Here is a 23,891-nt window from a genome sequence, read left to right as displayed (position 1 = left end):
CACACTGAAGCAGCAGGCAAGGTGGGAACTCTATGGTTTTATTGTGTTAGTTCATGTAACACGTAAAACACACAAACATAAAGTAAACTTTAAGGTTGTTGTATTTTCTCATTTGCTCTTACATTGTTTTTAGAAGATGTTATCATACTAGATAAGAATGTTGTCTTGTGTCCCTAGTTTGACTCTGATTTAAACATAAATTTTATTTGACCTAAAATAGGTATATACCTAAAATTGTGTAATGTTCTTTTAATCCTTGAAAATCTGGGCGTTTGGAGGAAGCTTGAAGAGCTGTGGAGTCACATGGTTTTCATTCTTACTGATAGTTTTTTATACAGCAGAGACAAATCTGTAAATTAACACCTGTTTGTGACTTATGTGTAATTAAAGTTTTTGAACTGATAACTACATGGGTGGGACTTGTGTATTCCATGAGCAGCTGTAGGACACAGTTTGGCACAAACACACAATGTCACTTAAAACAGATATTAGGTCTTATTGACATCACGCTTACCGTTCTGAGTATTTTGACATTTCTTTGGATTTAAAAATAAAATGTCTTTCAAGAAAGCACCTGTGTACTTGCTCTTCTTAACCCTAGGCCCATTTTCTTTCTCCGGGTGCCGCCCACTCATTCATGACTTCCTGCAAGACACTCACCTACTGCAGAAAAATACTACTAAAGATTTGAGGGTCACCCAAAAGCTGAGGGATATGGGACGAGGTTTCATATTTGGTTGCTCATTAGCTACATTAGCATTTAACATACCGTTAGGTGATACAATGTAAAAGATGCTTTAAACCAAAAACATCACATCTGGGATGCAATTATTTAAGTGGAAAAGTAATATGTCCTGGAATCAAGCTTGTAATCTAATGCCAAAGTGCTTAAAACAAGCTTTAGTGTTGATGTAAACTGTGTGAAAATGAAACTTAAATATGTTCCAGTGAGAAGAATGGTTGTTTGATCCAAAATTTGTAAAAAGAGAAGACGACTCAACTTTCAAGTTATTAATTTAGCTAGCTGTCTGAGGATCACATTTTCATGATTATCACAGTTTGGTTAATTAATCTCCAAGCTTCATATTGCAAGTATACTGTACATGCATAAGAGCCAAACATTTACACAAAAACACCTTTTCACCATTCAGTTTATTTCAGAATGCCTTGTTGTTTGTCGTGTACTGTACCTCATTTCCCAAACATTCAGGAAACACTGTGTGTTTGTGTGGCAGCGAAAACGAAAACTGATCTGAGGGAAATCGCTGAAGATTCCTTCTGTACAGACGCAGTTTCATGATTCAGACTCGTCAAACCTTGAACTCTAGAAACAGAATTGATCTAAATGAGAAATAAAATTCGAACATGACCAGAGGAAAATAAGCGATTGTGCAAAAATACTGAAAGAGATGAGAGAACAGGAAAATAAATTGATATCAAATGCTTCTTTTTTGAGCACTTGCCACTTTTTGGGATGTGAAGCTTTTACACCATCGTCTCACAGACGTACATTCCTCTCAGTCCCCTCCTTCCATTCAATGTCCATCATGAGTTTTTACGAGCATTCATCCTGATACTAAATGTTACATAAAACAAGCACTTAAATGCAGGCAACTCCTAAGGCAACATGTGAACTAAAAACAAACTATACTGTATAGAGAATTATAGGCCCATCTACTTTGCCTTCAGGGGCATTCCCAGATAAAATATGTCCTAACGGAAAAACATGACACAAGAGCTATCATACAAAGTGAACTACTGATAGAAAAGACAAAAACATCGACACGCAAAAACAATACTGAAGTCAAAATAAAGAGGGAATCCATAGCCCGAGACTCTTTTTTTTTCCAGGTTCACACAAACGCTGAGAGAATCCTTTTACTGTGATGTCTGACATCAAGTGTATCCCTGTGTGAACTGAACACATCAGCTGGAGGAAGTAAAACTGTGGACGGGCTCATGCTCAAGATGAGAGAAGGGAGAGATAAATACGGGGATTTGAGGAGAGTGTGTGATTTGCATAACAGGGATTCCATGTTCACACTGTAGAGCTGGTTTCGAACCCCCTCGTTTCTCTGAAACATCTGCACAAGGTTCACACTTTTTGTCGAGAAGCCTTTTGTCTTGGTTTTCACATTGTGGAGGACGGTGTGGCTGTCAGCAAATGAGGAGTGGACACACACTGACTGGGCAAACCCCAAGACGCCCTGAGAGCAAACGCAAAGAGACGCCCACGCCCGCGCTCGTCTGCCCGCCGTCACACATCCACAAACAGCGTTGCGGCTGACCCACTGGTTGGTCCATGAGCGCAGAAGCAGGGTGGAGTGCAGTGACTGTTTGGCCTGCGGTGTCCCAGAATTCACTGCAACCATGTGCAAATGTATGTACAGTGGATGTCTGCCTGCCGGACAGGAGCACAGTTCTAAATGCAACATGCAGGACACAGTAGAGTGCAGGTCTCTTTACAAAGCTGGACTGGGTGTGAGTGAGTGTGTGAGAGCCGAGCATGAGGGAGGGTGGTGTTGTAGTGCAGGGGGGAAAGAGCGTGGGGGGGGGGGGGCGGTCAACGGAGGAGAGGGAGGGACAGTAGTGGTTCATAATGTGTCTCATCAGGACGTGCCCTGTCTCTTCTGTTGCTGGACTCGTATCAGCTCCAGCTGTTTTTTGCACTTCTGGTAGTACGTGGACAGACTCTTGTTCTCCTCCAGCAGCTTCTTGTGCTCCTGCACCAGGCGAGATGTGTTCTGCTGGTCCTTCTCATCTTGGTCCAGTTCAGCAATCAGCTCCTTCCTGCACACACAGGAGTCATCATCATCATCATCATCATCATCATTATTACATTTGAGACTGGTTTTCTTCACTTATCAGCCATTGGGATTTTGGAAGCCATCCAATAAAGTTAAATTGAGGCAGCGTTTCCCAAAAGTGATCTAGACTTCTAATTTGTTCCACAGCAGCTGCGTAATAAACCAAATTCTTTGTGCAGTGTTATTTGCCGCATTCATGCCCCTGCGCTTGTGTCTCATCCATAAAGTTGTCACTGTCCATGCAAACTGTCAGACCTCAGAGTTGCGATGCAGTTCTCTCTCACATACGGGAACTTTTCTTTCACTGATCACATAGCAGATGTATCAGTGGCAGACCTCCACTTGCCATTCACTCCCAATGTGTGCGAGGGAGCAAGTAAATCATTTGCTTCCTATGGCGAAGCAAAGCCGCAGCATGGCTTCGCGTGGAATGCAAGTAGTTTGGTTTTCTTGCAGCAAATTATGCTTACTTGATTCTTGTTGTTACACAAACAACAATCAACAACAGCCTTAAGAGTGAAGTGCTGGACAGAAACACTGAAGCACTGGAGCACTGGATGCAGATCCAGAGTAAAGACTGGATGTGTGAACGCAGCAGTGATCTTTGTAGAAAATGCTGATTCCATCATGTTCTATAAATACCAGATGAGCTGTTTAGTCAAACACTTGTTGTGTGTGCGGCTTCTGCTTCTGCTCAATTCGGTGCTTGCCAACAGTTGACTTCTTCTACCCTCACTGCTCCGCATTTAGATATTGTTAAGTTCTTGTGGCGTGGGGACATTCATTCTGCTCAACTTGTGACAACGCACACAGAGGAGAAGCTTTTTCCCTTCACTCAAGGGAACTGATTCGATTCCACATGAAAGCCAAACACACAAAAAGAACAGAAGATGAAAAATGTCTGCTTTGTTCTTACTTTCTCTGGATCAGCAGGGCGATCTCTGTCTGCACCTTCAGATATTCCTGGGCCATCTTGCAGTGCTGCTCAAACACAGCCATGGACTCTTTGGAGTTGGGACAGGGAGCGAGGGGCTGCAGACACAGAAACACATGCAACAGCACGTTGCTGTTAATCAACTTTAAACGGTCCGCTTGTGCATCACTGCAGCTGGAGCCTGAGCAGAGGGTAACACACCTCACTGATTAACAGTGTGTTTATATATTCACATAAGCGCCACCTTTTCAGGGACATTCCCTTTGTAATCCAGTTTCTACCAGCAATTTACAGTGCCCTTAAATTCCTGTTTGAGAGTAAAGAGGTTGGCTGCAACACCACCAGGACATAACTAAAATTGGCATTATTCAAATATACACAAAAACATTTTTTGTTTGCGGGAGGCTGAAAGGAAGTTGTACCTGCAGCTGGTGATCCAGGGTGAGATACGCCATGGGAATGGAATTGTCTGAGCCGTTGCTGTCTGAGAAGAGAGAGGGAGACAGAGAGCGAGCGAGATCTGTTATTATCATTTGATGCGTCAAATCCATTTTCTCATGACTTCTACTTGCGTATTGGCTGAATATAGAGTCAAACGCAGCTACATGTAAGATTCTACTTTTCATTTGCTGGTAGAGAGGAGATATTTTCACAATCACTCTGGTGTATTGTTGTTGTGAGTACCTGTGGGATCCTCAGGGGAGAAGTAACCTCTGCTGCCCGTCTTATCAGGTGGCATCATCCTCATACTGGGACTGGAAGACCTGCTGCTGTTCCTGCTCCCCTGCAAGATGATGCGCACGCACACACACAGTCAGTCAAGTGGGAGCCAATCACAGCCTCTTAAGACTTGCAGCAGCAACATGGGATCATGACCATTAAGAAACAATGACATTCCAGCACACCAATCAGCTTATCGTACACTTTTGAGATAGGGTTTTATATTTCTGGGATAGTAATACAGTCATCAACTTCACAGGGGTGTAGTTGAGATTTAAATGAAGAAAATAATAGATTTTGTTTAGTAAAGAATAACTAGTTATACCCCTTAGGAACTAAAGAGCACTGTTTCTAAGAAATATCAAAAGTTATTACAATGTTACCCAGATTTAAGTCTTGAGTGTGTCTCTCTAGATCCCATCATAGGAAAGAGATGGTAACTAATTTAATTTAAAGAGAACCCATAATCAATAACAAACACACCGCTGGGAATCCGGAGGTCAGATTGATCCCACAAACAATACAACACCATCTATCTTCCTTTGGCAATAGCACTTTTGTACAAAGTCCTTATGGGGAACTCTGAATGAACTTTGTTTCTACAGCCCCGTGGATTTTCTTCTAAACAAACGGAGACAAATGTTTGGAAAACAGGAGAAATGCTTCAAGCCGAGGAGCTTATTTAAAATTGTGAGAGTTTGTGTCAGAGCGTTTGTATGTGGAGGAGCAGTGTGCGGTTCCCCCACTAATATCTTCCTATTCCTGGCTCTGATTTATCAATCACACATCTCCCCAAGGATTTCTCTCTCCAGAACCAGAATGCATCCAACAGTCAAACCTCCACAAGGCTTCACATGAGGAGAGGAACTCAACAGTGAACACAGCAGCTGCCTGCAGGTCTCTGGTCGGTCTATAACCTTAATGAAACTGCACAGATCTCTCAGACACAAGCTGATGGTTCACATGTCTTCTTCCAGAGGTAAAAGCCACTTTATATATGAGAAATGTTAAATTTTAACCAGTGTGTTGCTGCTATTGTTGATGAACACATTTGGGCAGGTGTTTGTCATTATACTAAGTCACTGTGCACTGATCGGGTTATCTCTGGTTTGACCCACTTTCACAGCTATTTACAACAAATAAATAAAACTGTTAGGGACAAATCAGAAATCCTCCTGTAGTTGTTTGGATGTTTGTAAATGCTGCTGGTCCGGTTTTGATGTGAAAACTCTAAGGTGACGTTCCTGTTTGGAAATTATGACGTAGACTCCCAGCCACTTGCTGACTGGATATTTCGGTCACAAAATGGCCTTCGCTGATTTGTCAGGCTTCCATCACATGACCCTATGCCTATGAAGCCTGAGACACATTGTACTTATATCACTAACTGCAGCTTTACAAGCCAAGGATAGAGAACGTGTTAGCAGTGTTGTGGTTGACGAATAAATCATGTGCATTCACACTTGAAAGTTGCTTTAACTTTTGATACTGGGCATGTCTGACACTTGGTAATGGTGCGATCAACAACAACAAATCACAGTTTCCTGCTCAGGACACACAACACAGCCAGCTCTGGCTCTATAACCTGCCATGCTAGCAGTCAATGCAATACCGAAGGGAAGTACACAGGAAATAAATGGCACAACCACGTGAACACACACCAGGTTCACCAGTTGCCTCTGCCTCTTCTCTCCAGGTTTGTGAACCTCCAAACCTTTTCTTAACTTGTACCACATAGCAATGGAACCATACTGCAGTGCAGCAATGGATGGGTGGGCTGATTGAGCCTCTTGCTGGATAGGCTGGCAAGTCAAGGGGGATGGGCAGTGACTTGGGCAACACTTTCCACCCTGCGGGCGAGTGTCATGGTTGAGGATATAAACACTAACTTAAGATTGGAAACCACATGCCCCAGGGCGAATGCTACGGTTGCCTCAAAAGGAAACTGGAGAAAGCCCATCAACAGGTGTCGAACCCAAGTCACAAGTAATCCCCCATAAGTCAGTGTCACTGTCAGTCAATAATAAAACAGTGATGGTAACCACTTTATATAGATAATTAAATTATATTGACCTGTCTGCACAGGCAGAGAAACAGATGGGACATTGTTATACATATAAACATACTCTCTCTTAGTACGTTTCCTAACCCACAAAGCAGCTGTGGCAAAAACATATTCAAATGAGACTAATGTCAATTCCCGGCCCATAAGTCACTCTTACCATCAAGAGAGCAGTTCTTCCATTCATTTCTTTTGGCCCGACTGTGTCTTACCTGGTTGGACTCTGTGCCGATGCCTGGCAGATCCTGCACGGAGCGACGTCTCTGAGACTCACACGTGGCTGTGAACGGGATGGACGGGGCAGGGGAGAGAAGGAAATCAGGAACAGTTCGAAGTTAGTAACTGCGGGGGATCGATTCTGGTGTTTGCTGGTGGGTAGGAGAGCACCCAGACCCACGGGGAACAGCTGCACTGATTTAACCATTTACATTCTGGCCTGTCGACATGTGCTGCGGCATGGCTGGAACGCAACCGCAGTGCTCTAAGAACTCAGCTGCACTGCTGGTGCACGACAAATATACACATCAATCACTGAAGAGCAAATCTATCCACAGAAATAGCCGAGCATGCTTATACATGATTGGTTTGCACTGACTGGCTGGTTTGGGTTACAGGCCAGTGGTGAGGTGAGGACAAGGTCCCCAGGACCTGGCAGGTACAGCACTTACTCATCATCACTTGTTTGTCTGCTGCCCGGTGGAACACCAGGGTGAAACTAACGTTCCTGAGCTCTCACCTGTTCAGGAACCGCCGTCAAAACATAGAACCTGCTTTACACTTGAAGTTGTAATATAGGAATTTACCAGCCCTGAAGCCCATATTGTCCTCCAAGTTTGTATTATTTATCTCATAACAAAACTGAATGTCAATCAAGTGATCCGTGTTGTAAATAATAGTTTTTCAATCTTTTTTCCACGCAGGATCACAGTTCATCAATTTTGGACACACTGTTCCCCAAAAAAATATTATTAAGTGTGTTTTCTGGAGTCAAATATCATACCTAGATATGTTTTTATGAGTTTAAAATATATGTATAAATTAATTTACCAAATGCTTCAATTTGGCTCTGTTTTCTGTTTAACTGAGAGCTATATACAAAAACAAAGAATATATAAGCATCCCTCTACTTTGTTTTGCAGGAATTAGCTTTTTCCCCGAAAGGGTGTGTATTTTCCAAACTCTGCATATCCTGGAACTGATCATTGCACACTTACTCACACAACAGACACAGACTGCTGGATTTATCTGTCTAAGCTGTACAGAAGCTCCACCTACGGCACAATGAAGACAACAAAACACAAAGACACACACTGAAACTAGAATTACAGAACTGCAGTCGTAGGCCTCTGCTAACCAGTGCAGTTTGTAATTATTGTGACATAATTTTCATTCCAGATTTATATAACTACAGGTCACTGTGACCTTTGACGTCTGAAATGTGATTACTTTATCTTTAGTCCAAGTGATAGCTGATCAAAAGTTAAAGAAATTCCCTTAAGCAGTCTTGAGATATCACATTCAAGAGGCCAAAAGCATGTTTTTGGAGACCAAAGTCTTTTTCACTCATTATCTACTCACCATTAGAGCTGGTCGATATGGGAAAAAAATATTATCGCAATATCTCTTTTCATATCACTCAATAGCGATAGATACCGCGATATAAATCAAATAATCAGAACAAATTAGTTTTACACATTTATGTTTATGTACAGTATTCTTATGTACAAAAGTTTTTTCTTAAGCACAAAACTGATTTTACTTGCTTGTACAATGATCCTGTGCAACTGCACTTTACGTATTACATTTAAAACTAACCACTACAGGGAAAAGGTGCATATAATCCATTTTTATGCCTTTTTCTACTTCTTTATTCAACCTTTCTACCAGATTCTGACGTGCCTGCTGCTGTGACAACTGAATTTCCCCAGTGTGTGGATGATAAAGTTTTATCTTATCTTAACATAAATCAGCGCCACAGCACTTCACACACAAACTGATCATCACATGGGACATTCACCATCTAGTCCTATATTCTAAAGTAGTTATTAATCGATGATCGGATCATGTTAACTCTGTTGTCCTCACTGTGTGCGTCAATTTTTTTCTCGTGTTGTGTAGCATGTTTAAACATGCGCCTCATAAACTCTGGAGGGAATAAAACAAACAAAGTATAAACGTCAGTCCTGTCGTGTCCTAATAACTTGTGATCAGTGATGGTTTTTATTATTATAGTGTAAACTGAGAGCATGTCAGAGGGGGAGTGAGGAACAAGCAGACTCCAACACATGACGACCGGACCTTAAATGTCGGTCTGTCCTGAAGCAGCGCTGCTTATAATTATTCAGTGGTGTGAACCTCCTATATTCAGTCAATACATGCAGAGTTGTCCACATCTATGCAGGAGCCCAAACATTAACACGTGGTTTGCTCCTCCTCCTCCTACGCTCTATGCTGTGTGAGAGGTCACAGTGACCTACGACAATACAATTCTCATCAGGTCAAAAGGGAATTGTGCCAGATGTATGAAATTTCTTACGGGCAGTCTCGACATAAAACATTCACAAGACCATGAGGTCACTGTGACCTTGACGTTTGACCTCCAGGAAACAAAATCGTATAAATTTATTTGGAGTCCAAGTGAACGTTTATACCAAATTTGAAGACATTCCCTCAAGCTGGTCTTAAGATATCAAGTTCAAGAAAAACATTAACATTCTTTAAAGCCGCCAGTTAAATCAGTTAATCCTTGACTCCAGGTGAATGTTGCACCAAATTTGAAGAGATTCCCTCAAGGCATTCTTGAAATATAGCAATCACAAGAATGGGATGGACAGACGGACAATCTGAAAACATAATGCCACCAGCCACTTTCGCCAGTGCGGAAGCAAAAACAACACAAAAAACGTATTGGATCTCGTCCGGATCTGCTGTTGTTGCAAGATTTCCAATACAATGCTCAACCTGCGTTGTTTGCCATGAAACCCATACATAAAAATATGCCATTTAATAAACTCAGACTGCTGCTCTACTAATTCATTACAAATTGGTCATAGTACTTTTAATCACTTCTAGTTCTATCCCATACAAAACACTCTTCTGTTAGCTCGAGAGTAGGGCTCTGGCAGCTCTTCGATTTGCGGTACGTGCGTAGACACGTCGTAAGGTAGGTAGCTGTGCATACATTCACCTGAAGAGCAAGCTGAAGCGATAAAAAACGCCCACGATCATGTAAATCATAGGTCACCAATAGGTGGACCACGGTCCGGACCGGACCCAGAACTCTTATTCGATTTTGACGGAATGTTTCTATTTTATCCTGAGCTACTTTTCTCATATTTACGGTTGTCTTATTTTCAAATTTTTGTAATTACGGTAGTAAATCCTGGCAGCACAGAGTAGAATTTACTTCTGTCATTAAACAGGAGAAAGTGGGAACAAAGAGAAAAGTGTTAAAGCTGCTTAGTTGTTAATATTTGTTGATTGTCCAGATGTGAAATGTCGTTAAGAAAAAGAAGAAACCAGAAAACCCCCCTTTTTTACTTTCTAAAATGTAACACTTTATTTTAAGATGCCTTTTTCAAAAGCTCTTTATTTTGTTTTTGAAGGCAAACCTTATTTTACTTGAAATGAGAAAATAACATTTATTTGGATATTAGAGTACCCTAGTAAAATAATAATAAACATTAATGAAACACTATTGAATTGTAATTTCTTTATTTTATTTGACAGTCAGTTTTTGACTTCATAGAGACATTGATACAAATACTAGGCTACTCTAACATTATGACACTGAATCATAACGCATGTTAGACATTATGATGTTTCGGACCTTTGTTTGAGGAGATTTTATTTTGGATAAATTCATTATTATATAAATCGAGGAATGAAAAATAATTGTTAGATTAATAGATAAATGTATTGTGAGATTAATAGACAAAATAATGGTTTGCAAACGTTTGGATTGCAGCTAGAAAATACAGAGAATGTGTCCGAGCTCTAATCTACCGATTTAACCTGTTTTACGGCTAATTTAACTTGACTGTAGAGACTGTAGCACTCTAACCCTAACCCATCTGAATAGGACATTTTTATTGTATCATGTTCTTCTAGAGGAAACACAAATAAAAAACAAAGTGATTTGAATATGTCTTGTCTCGTGGTTCTGTGCTGCTAGAGAACTTCAGCCAAAAAGCTGCCATTTAATGTTTAGATATTTAAAAATAAGTGTTTTACTTCCCATTTTACCAGGACCCTATGCCAGAGGTACATATACAACAATGGACTTTGTATACCATTACTAATACTCCTACTCAACGTCTGCCAGGGATAGGAGTGCTGGGGAAGAAAGGCCTGATGTCCAGATGTTTACATGCAATTAAATTAAAGTGCTCTTCCTTTGATAACATGCAACAGCTGACTCCTTTTGTCACTGGATTAAGTTAGTCTCTTATTCAACGCGTCTCACAAGGCTGAAAAAAAGAAACCTTTTCTGTCATCCAGAGCTTTCCCCAGTCTTTTCAACCATATGTCTGCTTGTAATAATAGCTCTGACCTTCAATCTGAGAGATTAATCAAAATGACTTTTTCAAAGTTAATGGATGTAATGAGAGCAAAAAGAGGAGGAGGAGGGGGGATGCCATGCTTCCTCACTGTCCTCTGTGCGTGAAAGGCAAGGACAAGTTAAAATACAGAGAAGTGGTGTGTTGTGGTTTACTCCTGCTGTCCATGATCCACTGCAGCCAAGCCAGAGAGATGACAGGGCCATGAGTTCGGGAGTTGTCTCATCTGTGACACCTGATGTGACGAAATGTGGATTTCCTGAATTCAGCTTTTTGCTCTTATTGAAATTCTAAATGGAAGGTTCATTAGCCTCATAGGAGGATAAATTAGCTTCCATAAAATTGTGGATAATAAAGGTATAACAGATGAGAAAGCTCCAATTTCAACTCATGTTCTGTCTCTGCCCAATAAAGGAATCACAGAGGGCAAAAACATAAGGCAACTCTGATGTGTGTTACTCCAAAACCTGCTTGATTCAATCCGAAATTTCTCATTATTGTGTCGAATGGCGACAAATTTAATAGGAATGAAAATCCTGTGAGGGGCATAACATGGAGTGACACACAGGAGCACAGCAACCTACAGGCTGAGCCAAGCCAGCTCCACCCAGTCATCAGGAAGCCCAGTGGTCCAGTGGTACCTGTTATGACGATCTTGGGGACATCCAGAATGGTGCCGTATGATGCTGTTTTACGGTGGCCTCGTTTATACTGTGGGGGTGCTGCGGAAAAACATACACACATACAGCTGCGTACACAAAAAGCATGCAGACAGAGACAAACTGGGGGGACGGAGCCCACAGCTGGACTGGACTAGAAATGTAGGCCACACACATGCAGAGCATACAGTGTATGTGCAAGGGCAGCATGCACTTGTACATTCCAGGCACTGTGCAGCCACTGCACTATAGCAACAGACAACAGCATGCATGAATTACACAAGCTCTCTCATGAAATGACATGTTTCTTTTAATTAAATAAATGTAATCAACAAAACTAAAAATAGACATAAAATGTGCGCTGGGCTGTAATCAAGTTTAAATCAGAACTATACAAGGGATCTCTTGAGGTGAAATTTCATTATGACACCACTGGCGAATCTGGATCTTTCTCGCAGAGTATTTGAAAGGGGGGGGGGGACAGCTGGGTCTGGCTCCGATTTTTTTAGAGACCAATCTTTACCTCAGAGCATTGTAGGCACATGACAAACAATCTGACTCAGGTATTGGGGTAGCAGCTTCTTGCGGACTCAGAAAGGCCTCATTCCAGCAAGGCTCGCCTCAACAATAACTCTGCATGCCTTTCATGTATACACGTATTATCAAATCCAAAATTGTAAAAACTAACATCATGCCAGTGTCCCTTCATAAGCTCCCTTCTTACTTTTCATGACGTTAAACTTTGTGCTTTGTAATGTGTGACATTACCTGCAGGTGCAAATGGCGTCTTGTGCTCCAGCTCTGAAAGGTCAGCACTCATTCTTTTGCTTTCAGATGATGCAAGGCACTGTGTCCGTGAAGGCAGACTCTCAACACTGCCTCCTCTGGACAGAGGCAGAGTCCTCAACGGGTCTCCCTAAAACAGCAGAAGAACACTCACTCCAGTAGATGTTTTTCATATTTATGTTTTATTTTCTCTGTTAATATTTGCTGTAAACGACAATATTAAGTGGTTTTGATAGGACTGGGGAGGACGCCCGTACCTTTGGCTTGAAGTAAGGTGCAAACTGAGGAGTAATCTTGATCGTGTCGTTGCTCCCTTGAGAATCGCTGCGCTCCATGTTTGCATCACTTTTGGTGCTTGTGCTGGTGCCAGTGTAGTCCACATATGAACCTGTAATTCCCAAGAAACAGGACATATTCAACATTTGCTCATTAAAAAAACAAAACTCTTGTTAGTAATGTTTACAGCCTGCAACTGTAATGCTCCAGCATTGTTTTCAGTACTGTGAGATATCTAAAATGAGAAAAGTGCAATGACGCGTTTCCACAGATCTATAAATGCTGATAACCAATGTTACAAGTACAAACTCTTGTACCTGTACTAGTTGCAGAGTTGCTCTGTCCATCATCTGAATACTGGTATGGATATTGCAGGGGTACATCGGATCCAGGGAAGTACTGCAAAAAGGCAGATAAAAAGGCAGATAAAATATCAGAACCATTATCAGATATATTGCCCAGGGTGGCTCTCAATACCTGCATCTGTGCAGTAAGTATAACATCTGACTGAATAATGAACACAGCATAGCTCCAAACTAAATCAAGGACAAATTAAATATTCTCGTCCGCAAGATGATAAGATTACATATTTGCACCTATCTAAAGGATGGTAAAATACCTCTTATCTGGTTTCGTGTACTAGTATAAACCAGTACTAGTACTACTACTAACACTACTAGTAGGCTGAAAGAACTATCCAAACACAACCACAACACAACATTAAAGTGAACAACTTATATCATATTCTTGCCAATGAATGTGTCTATTGTATAGACCTACATTTATTGTATATACATTTCTATTAAGTTATGTGAAATAAATAAGCCTAAATTATTTCTTTGTTGAGGGAAACCGAAAACTTAATAAAATGAATTATTTGGAGGTAGAAATTAGTATGGGCCCTTAACTACATTGAACTGTATTCACTGTGCAATAATATTATTTTTGGTCAGAAGCATTTCATCATAACAAGACTGAAATGATATAAGAAAGCCATGTAGAATATTGTATTGTCCCACATGTATGATATAACACTGATTAATTCTATCATTTTGTGAAATCTGTCCTGAACCAATATCCAGTCCACAGAATTAGATTCTCTCTCCTCTCTACACACAGAGCCAGGTTGTATTTACATGACAGTCTAAGTCACTGCTCAACATTCCTCTCATGCTACTCAAGTCGCTGTATGATGAGTGAAGGCATTCACTCAAGACCATTCCTTAGAACTGGTTAATGCTTCCCATGTTATTAAAGACTGCATGTACATTTAAAGTTTTACCTTTTTTATTTCTGCTCTCTGTGATTCAACTACTTAAGTCAGGTTTAATGATTCATTCACCTCAGTTTAATGGCAGCCTTATACAGATGGTGGGCAGTATGTGGGGACAGATTACCTTCATTAGATGAGTCATGATCTTCACGATCTCCTCCATAGAAGGCCGCTGAGAGGGGTCTTTAGACCAACAGCGAGTCATCAGACTCTCAATGTGCTTGGGCAAGTTTGTGATTAAAGGAGGTCTTGTACCTGAATGTAGACAAACATTATTTTGTTAAATGCTCACACAAAGCTAAAGGAACCACTAACATTACAAAAGTCAAGCAAAGAAATATTCCAAATGTATTCTAAGTTTCTAGTGAGCTGCTGCACAGGCCAGTAATGACTCAGTCGGGAAGATTCAGTGGTGAAAATTATCAGACTTATCCCCAGGTATTATTAGTGTCGCATTAGTATTCTCCTTCATCCATCTCTTTACAGAATAAACTGCAGGGAGTGCGGCTCTTTGCTTTCACAGTCGCCCAGCAGGCCTGGCTGTGCGGGCACATCTGGGAACTCCCAGTGGCTGACAGCTGGACGTGGCCTTTACTTCCTAACCCCACCATGAACGGTCGGTGACTCACCATTATGCACAGCCCACATGATGCGAAAGGCCGGTCCTCCAATTTCGTCAAAGGGCTTCCTGCGAGTGATCACCTCCCAGAGAATGATCCCCCAGCTGAACACATCACACTTCTCGCTGTAATTGCTGCCTGCAAGAACAGAGGAACCCACAGCAACACTTAGGAACCTTGCGAACAAAGAAAAAAACACATTCTCCGTTTGACATCACTGGCAACAGTTCATCTCCGTGGCACAGTAGGGATGAGAAGGAGGATGTGTTTAGGAAAGCACAGCACATTTTATGCCATTTCTGTTTTCAAAGGGAAGGAGGAGGAAAATAAGGAAGCAATTTTTTTCCCAAGAAACAGCTCCTGTGTTGCTGAATTACACGGCCTATTCCTGCAACATCGCTCACCTACTTTAAAGTTGCCGCACTGAGGCTTTCTGATAACATTTCACACTGATGTTAATTACTTGTTTAAGAGTTCACCCAGAGGGCAGCAATGCATCGTTAAGCTGCACCGGAACCTTGTAACTTGCCTCCAAATATAAGATAATGATTTGGCTTCAATTCATCTTTTCTGCTGACCCCATCGCCAAGAACATGTCTCATCACACAGAAATACATTTGGGCTTCTGGCCGAATGAGAACACAGATTCTATGCAGCTGTCTCCCGAGGGGAAATAAAGTCACCAGCATCAGTCAATCTATCTTCTCACTATGCTTAGGAGAATATGATGATGAATCAAATGAAATGCGTAAATGGTGGGACATTAAGTGAAAGAAAGAACGCGTACAAATAAGTGAGTATGTTCAATGGTTTGTGGTGATTCTGAGAATTTATCGAAAGGTAACAGTGGATATGTTTTAGTCGAGAAAAGAAAAACAGGGGACAGGGAAGTTATCTTAATAAATGATTGGAATGCCGCTCATACTTGCCTTCAAATACCTCTGGGGCCATCCATGCTGCACTTCCTTTGTTGTTGGTCATGTGCGTCTGAATGTCGCAAGCTGTTCCAAAGTCACATATCTTCAGCACGGTGCCGCCTAACACTAGAAGCAGACTGAAACAAAGACGTCAAGAAATAAACACAAAAGAAGCTTTGAACATGAAAAGAAAAAAAAAAAAAAGAGTATTTAGTGGAGTGAAAACACTGTGCCGTAATCAGCTACAACACAGTAGATTTTTCAACATAACTGCAACCCCACAAAAAGTCAACAAAATTGATACATGGCAAATAAAGCAAAAATATATTTGCAAAAAGGTCTGAACTTTTTTGCAGTCGTCTTTATTATTCGTTTGATTGACTTGTGAACCCAAAGACCAAATTGACCTACAGAGTTGTAACCAATTTACCTAACATGCTCAGGTAAAGCATTTTAATTTTAAGTGATGTTCCAGAACTATAAGCTGAAGGTTTTGATTTTATTTGATTCAGTCACACATTAAATGATGTAGCTTAAACTAACATGATATATTAGCGTAATCTAATCGCGGAAATAGAAAGGGCAAGTATACTCCAGGAAGAATCACTGAACACAGTTTGTCCCTAAATAAATTCATGTATGATAACCAATAGTTGGCTTTTTGTCACTATGTGTAACTTTGTCCTTCTTGGAAACTGCAAACACTACAACAGCTGGTCTTGCCTGAGAATCATGCCAGTAGCATTCTCTCCATCAGACAACAACCTCTGGATAGCCTCAGTAGTGCTGTGGTACTTAAGCCCTGAGGGGGGCTGAGTATGTGATAGTCTGTTTTTTTGTACTTTTCTGAATGGCCACACACACAAGACACACAAGATTGGGCAAGATACAGAACCCATAATAGCCTATCATAGAAAAAGTGCTGCCCATAGATGCACTGTAGGAATGTTTATGAATAAACTGTACTGTAACGTGTTTTGAGTGGTCATCAAGACTAGACAAGGACTACATAGATACAGACCATTTATCATATCTTACCTGACATTTCAATATAAAATATAGATAATTGAAAGTCAGAGTAGATGTTGCAGCGGTAGTTTTTGTATTTCTATTTATCCTGTTTTTATATATATATATATATATATATTTTTTTTTACAGGCTTCTTTATTTCCGTTATAAGCCTGTTCAGCCCTTTGATCAACACTGGTTGTTTAAAACGGGCTATATAGATAAACCTTGAAACTAGTTGAAAGTAAAAGGTAAACTTTGTCAATGAAAACAAGACTAAATCGTTTTGATAAAGTTGCGACACTCTATTGAGATAATCCCACATTTCTGCACTCAGAAAGCCTGACCAACAGAATGAATGACATCAAAGTAGCTTAATGAAATAAGGCCCTTTGTTGGCACAGTGAACCTGGAGACAGGAGTGTGTGAGGTGAGGAGGAGCATACTTGGGTGGCTTGAGGTCCCTGTGAATGAGAGCCTTTGGTTTCATGCCATGGAGATAGGCCACGCCTTGGGAACACTGAAAACACCAGCTCATGGCATGGGAAGCAGTGTAATAAGGGAGGGGTTCAGCACCATGCAGCACTGTGGACAAGAGAGCACAGTCACAACAACCACCACAGATAATACATGTCCAGAGGAACCAAGCAGCCACATACAAATATAACAAACAGGGCCAGCTAATGTCGTGGTATAGTTTCTTTTACGAGTTTATTCAAGAGGGGAAGACCTGAGAATACATTGTTCAAAGACTTCCAGGACGAATTCTCATGAGTCTGTAACTCAGGAGGACAAGTACATGTTAAACACAGCAGACATCCTTATGGAGGTATTCACAGTGCTTTTGAGAGCTGAGAAACCTCTAAAGCTGCTTTCAGACATGCACTGACATACACTTTCTCTGGAGGAGGTGCATGTGTGAATGCAAATGTCCAAGTGTGCGATTCTGGATTATCTGCAGACTTTCTTCGCCTTGCACCGTTAGGACAAAGTCAGCAGAAAGTCATCAGAAACCGATTTGAGAACACAGTAGCATTTCCCCTACTAGATTCACCGCAAGCAAGTGTGGGGGTTGTTGACATATCTAACACGCATCAGACATAAACATTTTTATAAAAAAAATCGATGTGTCATGCTCATAGAAGACACGAAGATGGCAAGAAGATTTGTGGTAATAAGAGCCAACGACTTTGTCGACATGCTGCACACAAAATCATGTGATCTCTGCAGCGGAGTTAATAGGTACTTCCTGCCTCTGCACCCGCCTGTGCCACCCCTCGTCTGAGGATTTGTTGCTGTTGTGAAACGCGTCTGTGCAGAGAACCTCACGCCAATTTGTTCAGGTGCGAAAGGCAAAGTGAGGCTAAAATACGGACAGACTTATCCGGATATTATCCCCAGGTCATGTGTAAAAAAATCGCAAGATTTTGTGGTTCACACTGGTCTTCTGTTAAGGTGAGAGTTGTTTAAGACTGAGTGATTGGGGTTCTTGAACCCATCAGACATATTTTTAGTGCTGCTGCCACGTTCTCAGTTCTCAGCAGTTGACTTTGGAAATGCATCTTTTTAGTATCGACAGTGGTGAGCAGTCTGCTGTGAGAGGGGAGAAACTCTATGTTCTCGATGGTCACGATATAGTATTTTCATGTATCTTAAGTGGAACAAGCCCCAGTACATCCGAGTATATTCGATATATCGCCCACCCCTATGACAATCAGTTATACGATTTTAGCTGAAACACTGGCACGTATTTACACTGTCTTAGGGATGTCCCATAAAGTTTTGAAGAACCCGAGCTGTCTTGCTGCACTTTTTTAAGCTGACTGACACAGACCAGTGCAGAAGGAACAGTGTATATTTTTACAAACCAAGTCCAAATTTAAAATGACCAAACAAAAAACCTAACCTTACAGAGGTAGAGACAGGTTATGTTAATGTAGGTCCAGTGTCTGGCGGACAGAGCTGGCAGCCACCCTGAGGCGGAGAGTGACCGTGGTGTAGAAGGATGCCAACTTTTACTTTTGACTGTGTTTACATCTAAGATGAATATGAACCACGAAAGGCGAGCACCTTACAAATTAGTAAATGTAAAAGTGCCAACATGGGGACAGCGCTAGAAACATATTGCTGTGTACTTCATGTCAAAATTTACCAGATTCTTTTTAGTGTATAACGCAAGAAGAAACCCGACATTTACAGCATGTCATTGTGCAAGTATTTGATAAAGGAACTGGACGAGGGACTAAACATGCACACAGTGGGAGGATAACTGAACAGGGCTGCTTCTCATGTCTTTGCAAGGCTGTGTTCATTTCACCACTGGCATCGTGGAACAAGTGCGATCACTGGTAATAAAACAGTATCTTTTTGAGCAAAACATGAGGACTCACCATTATACAAAGACCCGCCTTCAGCATATTCCATCACTAGGCATACCTGAGAGGGAAGGAAAATCATAGAGCAGAATTAACCAAACAGACAAAACAAGCAGACAGAAACACAGTGAGATACACCATTGGTGAGCTGGAGCATCATTGTGGCTGTAAAGCTAAAACAGTGTTACATATAATAATGATACAAGTAACTTACTGGATTATTGCAGGAACCATACAACTTCACAATGTTGGGGTGATTCACACGTGAAAGCTGCCGGAGCTGAAGAAAAAAAAAAAAAAAAAGGCTGAGAGAGTGCTGAATGACTGCTGACGCTAGCTCCTCCCTGGTAATGATGATACTTAGGGACAGAAAGGGCACCAGCCACAGCATAGCTTTAGCATGTGTTCTAGATCCAACCTATAGACCCCAAGACTTTTCCCCAGATCAAAACAACAAGTGGCACCAGAAGACCTGCAGGTGTGTGTGAATATAATTGTAAGTCAACTAAACTTGTGGTAGGATTCAGAAAGGAAAAGTAACAGTACCTCAACAATGAAGGCTTTCCTCTCCGATTCGCTCTCGATGGTCTTGATTGCCACATCTTTGCCTTTCCATTTGGCTTTGCATACAACCCCAAACGCTCCTCTCCCCACAACCTGAAAATGCACAGTCAACAAGACAGTTACTTGTAGATATTCTGATGCAGATGTTTTAACAGTCAGTTGTTGCGAGCACCCTGTTTTCTGCTGTGGTGTGCTGGGAAGACTGCTTGAAGAAGAGAGAGGCTGTGCGACTGGACAGACTGGTGAGGAGAGCCAGCTCTGTGGTGGACAGGGAGCTGGAATCCCTCATATCAGTGGCAGAAGGATGGACCGTAAACAAACTGCTGGACATTATGGACAGTACAGACCCCTGCACAGCACACTGACCGGGCAGAGGAGTACGTTCAGTGGCAGACTATAACTGCATTACTTTTACTCTTGCACTGTTTTCACTTTAAAAAACAAATACTTACATCTGCTATACCGTAACTTCACAGGCTATGCAAGTCAAATACACAGCTTGGCATCCAGCTTCATTTTAATTTGATTTTTTTAAATCGGTATTTATATTTGTTTTCAATAACTCCACCTCAGTTATTTGAGTCTTCCAATCACCCCATACTTTTGTATTGTCAATATCTCCATTAGCACATACTTCTTGACAGTGACAGCTTTGTAGTAGCTCTGGTGACTCTCATCTCACTTCAGTGAACTTATTGTTGACTAAATTTGAACTTTTTAATGAATCTATATTCACGCTTCAGCACCTTTGGCGTTTAAGTGTAGAAAAGAACTCTTGCGACATCCCCGAACTTGAACAGACCACCGAAGGTAACACAACGTACCTCCTCAACTTCAATGTCCTCATAGTTGATTTCTTCAAATGGGTACCCAGGTGGTGTTTCAAGCATGTCGGCGGAGGGCAGCGTCTGAGACATTACCAGCTAACGTCAGCTAGTAGCTCACTGAACACAAACAAACCACAGACAAATAAACACAGGTTACGGTCAGCGTCTGATCGCAGTTCAATACAGTTCAAGGATGTGTGGACTTGCTTCAAGACCAGTATCTTCATTGTAAGACTGTCTAACTAGCTCGTTACGTGTCGTCATGGTTTAACAACACTATAGCTGCAGAGGAAATTAGCTGCTCGGTTGGTTACACATAATGTCGCGACCTGTCAAACGAGATAGTGATGCGGCCAACCATCTGGCTAACTGCGTAGCCTAACTAGCAGAGCTAAGTGTAGCTGCCTCAAACAGACTCACGGAAAAGTTACGTAACAACACATTTACCTTTTGACATACGTAAAGGCAATTTACGGATCCATAGCACCACTGTGCACCGGTGCTGGGCACAGTTTAATGTTATATTATTACAGTTGCAGGTAAAAGCAAGACACCTAAGGCCTAGGCTGGGTTAGCTAGCTGGCCTGCCTGCTAACGCTAGCTACCGGGACTTGTTAGCTTCAACTCTCCAACCCTTCGCAGTTGACTTGTCACCGGTGCCGGCTCTCTGGACATGGGGGTGATTTCTTCTATTCATGCAAGGAAACCCGAGGAATCGCGCCCATGTCTAAAATCGTTCGCTCTCTATCCACTTGATAGCAGAAACATAACTTTTTTCATAACTCGGCTAGCAGGCTAAGCTAGGAGAGTATTTTTATTTTCCGCAGGAGCATCAGGAAGTGAGTGCGCACTGCAATGCTGTCCCCAGCACACGGAACTAAAGTTCTCATTCCAACCTAAAGAAAAGAAAGACGCTCTTTAAAGGTTCATTTACTTTATTTCCATCGTTTAAACTACAACGTTGTAGTGAATTTAACGCTACATTAACTTTCACTCATCGGTTAGCTTTCCACAGACTCCAGAGTCATGTGAGAGGACCCAGCATATTTGCTGATTTTATTTTTGAATGTTTATCAAACGAGTCATTTGATAGACAAGCTCTTTTCTTTTCTTATTCTATTGTTATTTTACTTTACAGCACTTTGGTCACTTCTGGTTGTTTTTACACTTGTATTTATGAATTGACTTGAACTTATCTTTTCTTTTTATTTTCTGAATTTGAATGAACTTTTTATTTTACACTAAACTATATGGCAACTCAGACACACTCACTATAACAATGATGTTAGATTTTTGTCAAGTGTGTCAACAGTGGAGGAATAACAACAAAAAATCACTCTGCTCAAGTATTTTGCTTTGTATTGGGTTATGTCCATTTTATTATGGTTAACACTTTTTACTCGCTTATTTTACTAACAATTCTAATTACTAGTTTGTTTCAGATTTTTGTACAAAAAAAATCTTATCCAATATGAAGCTTTAGAAAATTTGTTTTAGATTGAACTTTTCAGCACTGTAAATAAAGTATTTAAAAGTAGCTCCAACTCAGAAGGCTCCATAATTAAATGACGTTTACGTTATAATTAGAAATCAAATATTATAATTCGTAATCATTTAACACTGACAGAGTGCTATGAAATCATTTTACGGTAAATACCATTGTGCTTTTATTGGATTATACATTTGTATGCAACACCTTAAAGAAAATATGTCAATACTTCATAATGTCTGTACACTTTTGGGGTTTTCTATGAATTCCTTCTTCTGTTCATAAATGTTTTTTTCCCCGTTAAGGCTGGCTATCTCAAAGGGCCTATAAACATGGGATAAGACACTAAACTTCAAGATGGTCATAACTTGAGATAAATACAATTTGTTGGTTAAGAGAACTTTTGTTGGACAAAAGTTCCGTTGACCTTTCGATGTAACAATTCAGCCTCGCCAGCAAGACACCCCTTGATCAGGCAGGTAACACTTATGTAATATCAAAATTACATTTATGAGGAGGGATGTTATATAAACACAACACTTGATGAATGCTAATTACATGATCCACACACAGGGAGTAATAAGCAAGTTCCCAATGGAGGCTTTCCAAACCACTAGGCAAGCACAACTCATACTAATGAGCATGAACTAATTTGTTGTGATATTGAACAGAGGGTTTTTAATAGCAGGAGCCATCTCTCTCCCCTGAAATAATTATTCTAATCGCTCATTTCAAAGGTGATTAAAATGTTCTCACCTGGCAGTTTTTCTGGGACTTCCTGCACTGGCATATGGTTTGGGACCTGAGTTCAACAGGAATTTGCATGTTTGTTTATTCCCTCCATGGCCGAAAACCTTTCAGGAGTCAGATCTTATAAACAACTCTCCTTCTGGACAGATGACATGGATTACTCACAAAGGAGGCATCCTTTGCAGCACATGGCATCATCCTGCAGCAACGTGATGTGAGTGATGAATCTGGGTAATATCCTGCCATTCCACAGTTACTTTCACCATCATGGAATTGAATATAGTGTGATGTTTGACAGGATGAAGCACAGCTGTCATCAGAGTAGTATTTTGCTTTCAGGGGAAGCCACCGCCACTGAAAGTGAAAAGAAAGAAGAATCATTGAAAAGTGATAACAATGTAAACTTTCGGTCTCTTCTCTGACATACATGAAAAGTGACAGATAAAGTTATGTAAAGATGGTCACCTCTTTTCTTTTTTTCGAGTACAACTTTAGTTTGTCAGACACAGCTCCCTTCTTCTCAAATCTGCGCATTTTCATCCGAAACTTGTGGTGAGCCCCAAGACTCTGTCCTGGGCCTAAGTTCATTTAGCCTATGCCTGCCCATGGACAGATAATACATCAAGTATTACTCAAGGTATTTCATTTCAGAGCTTTATTTCTATGGCACCAAATCATAATAGAATTAAGGTCAGGGCACAGAGCAAGTCCAGACTCTTCTCGTTAATTAAAAATGCTAAAAATACGATAAATTTCCCATCGCCAACACATCATTTTCTCCTTAGCTATATATACCCTATAAACTCTACAGGTCACTTTGGATGAGGAATTAAGTATGACCAGCATGTGAAGTGTTTGATTTTATCCTATTGTTTTTTTCTACCCCAAATTCGAGACACAATGTTAATCTATGAGCCCTACCGTGGCTCGTATTAAGATATAGGTGGTAATACTCACAGTCATCCTGTCTTCACTCTTGTTTCTTCCATTTTGCCTGCAGTGAGACATTCATCTAAGTTTGTTATCTTGACAGCTGCAAAACCTCATACACTATGGCTCATGTGGCACAATCTAGAGGTACCTGCCACTATCATAGAACTGCTGCAGCCCATAATCACTGTTTGCCAGATATAAGGTCTTCTGATGGGGGGCTGCTCTTTGTTCCAAGTCAAAATAGTAATAGTAATAGAGATTGTGTTTTTAAAGTTACAGTTCTTAAACTCAGATTTAGGGACACTATGGACAATTACGTGAATACACTTAC

General features: G+C 40.9%; 1 protein-coding gene across 4 annotated transcripts; it reads right to left on the bottom strand.

Moving 5' to 3' along the window:
* Window positions 1-1,133: 1,133 nt before the first annotated feature.
* Window positions 1,134-21,248, bottom strand: map3k7 (mitogen-activated protein kinase kinase kinase 7). Of its 4 annotated transcripts, none has more exons than XM_053444894.1 (18): window positions 20,836-21,248; window positions 20,386-20,505; window positions 19,544-19,654; window positions 19,212-19,277; window positions 19,013-19,058; window positions 17,069-17,207; window positions 15,622-15,750; window positions 14,706-14,830; window positions 14,201-14,331; window positions 13,121-13,202; window positions 12,785-12,915; window positions 12,510-12,657; window positions 11,724-11,804; window positions 6,736-6,803; window positions 4,426-4,525; window positions 4,164-4,225; window positions 3,724-3,839; window positions 1,134-2,790 (listed from the first exon to the last, which is right to left on the bottom strand). In XM_053444894.1, the coding sequence occupies exons 2-18, from the start codon at window positions 20,476-20,478 to the stop codon at window positions 2,610-2,612; spliced, it is 1,809 nt and encodes a 602-aa protein (XP_053300869.1). In that variant the 5' UTR covers window positions 20,479-20,505; window positions 20,836-21,248; the 3' UTR covers window positions 1,134-2,609. The 4 variants fall into 4 exon arrangements, with proteins under 4 accessions (XP_053300869.1, XP_053300870.1, XP_053300871.1 ...); XM_053444895.1 differs by having other exon boundaries at window positions 20,994-21,248; XM_053444896.1 differs by having other exon boundaries at window positions 21,022-21,248.
* Window positions 21,249-23,891: the final 2,643 nt, after the last annotated feature.

Source organism: Pleuronectes platessa, chromosome 17 (genome assembly GCF_947347685.1).
Source record: "Pleuronectes platessa chromosome 17, fPlePla1.1, whole genome shotgun sequence".
NCBI classification, from domain to species: Eukaryota; Metazoa; Chordata; class Actinopteri; order Pleuronectiformes; family Pleuronectidae; genus Pleuronectes; species Pleuronectes platessa.
The sequence above is the reverse complement of the archived record's forward strand: the minus strand, read 5'-3'. Positions and strand labels throughout refer to the sequence as shown.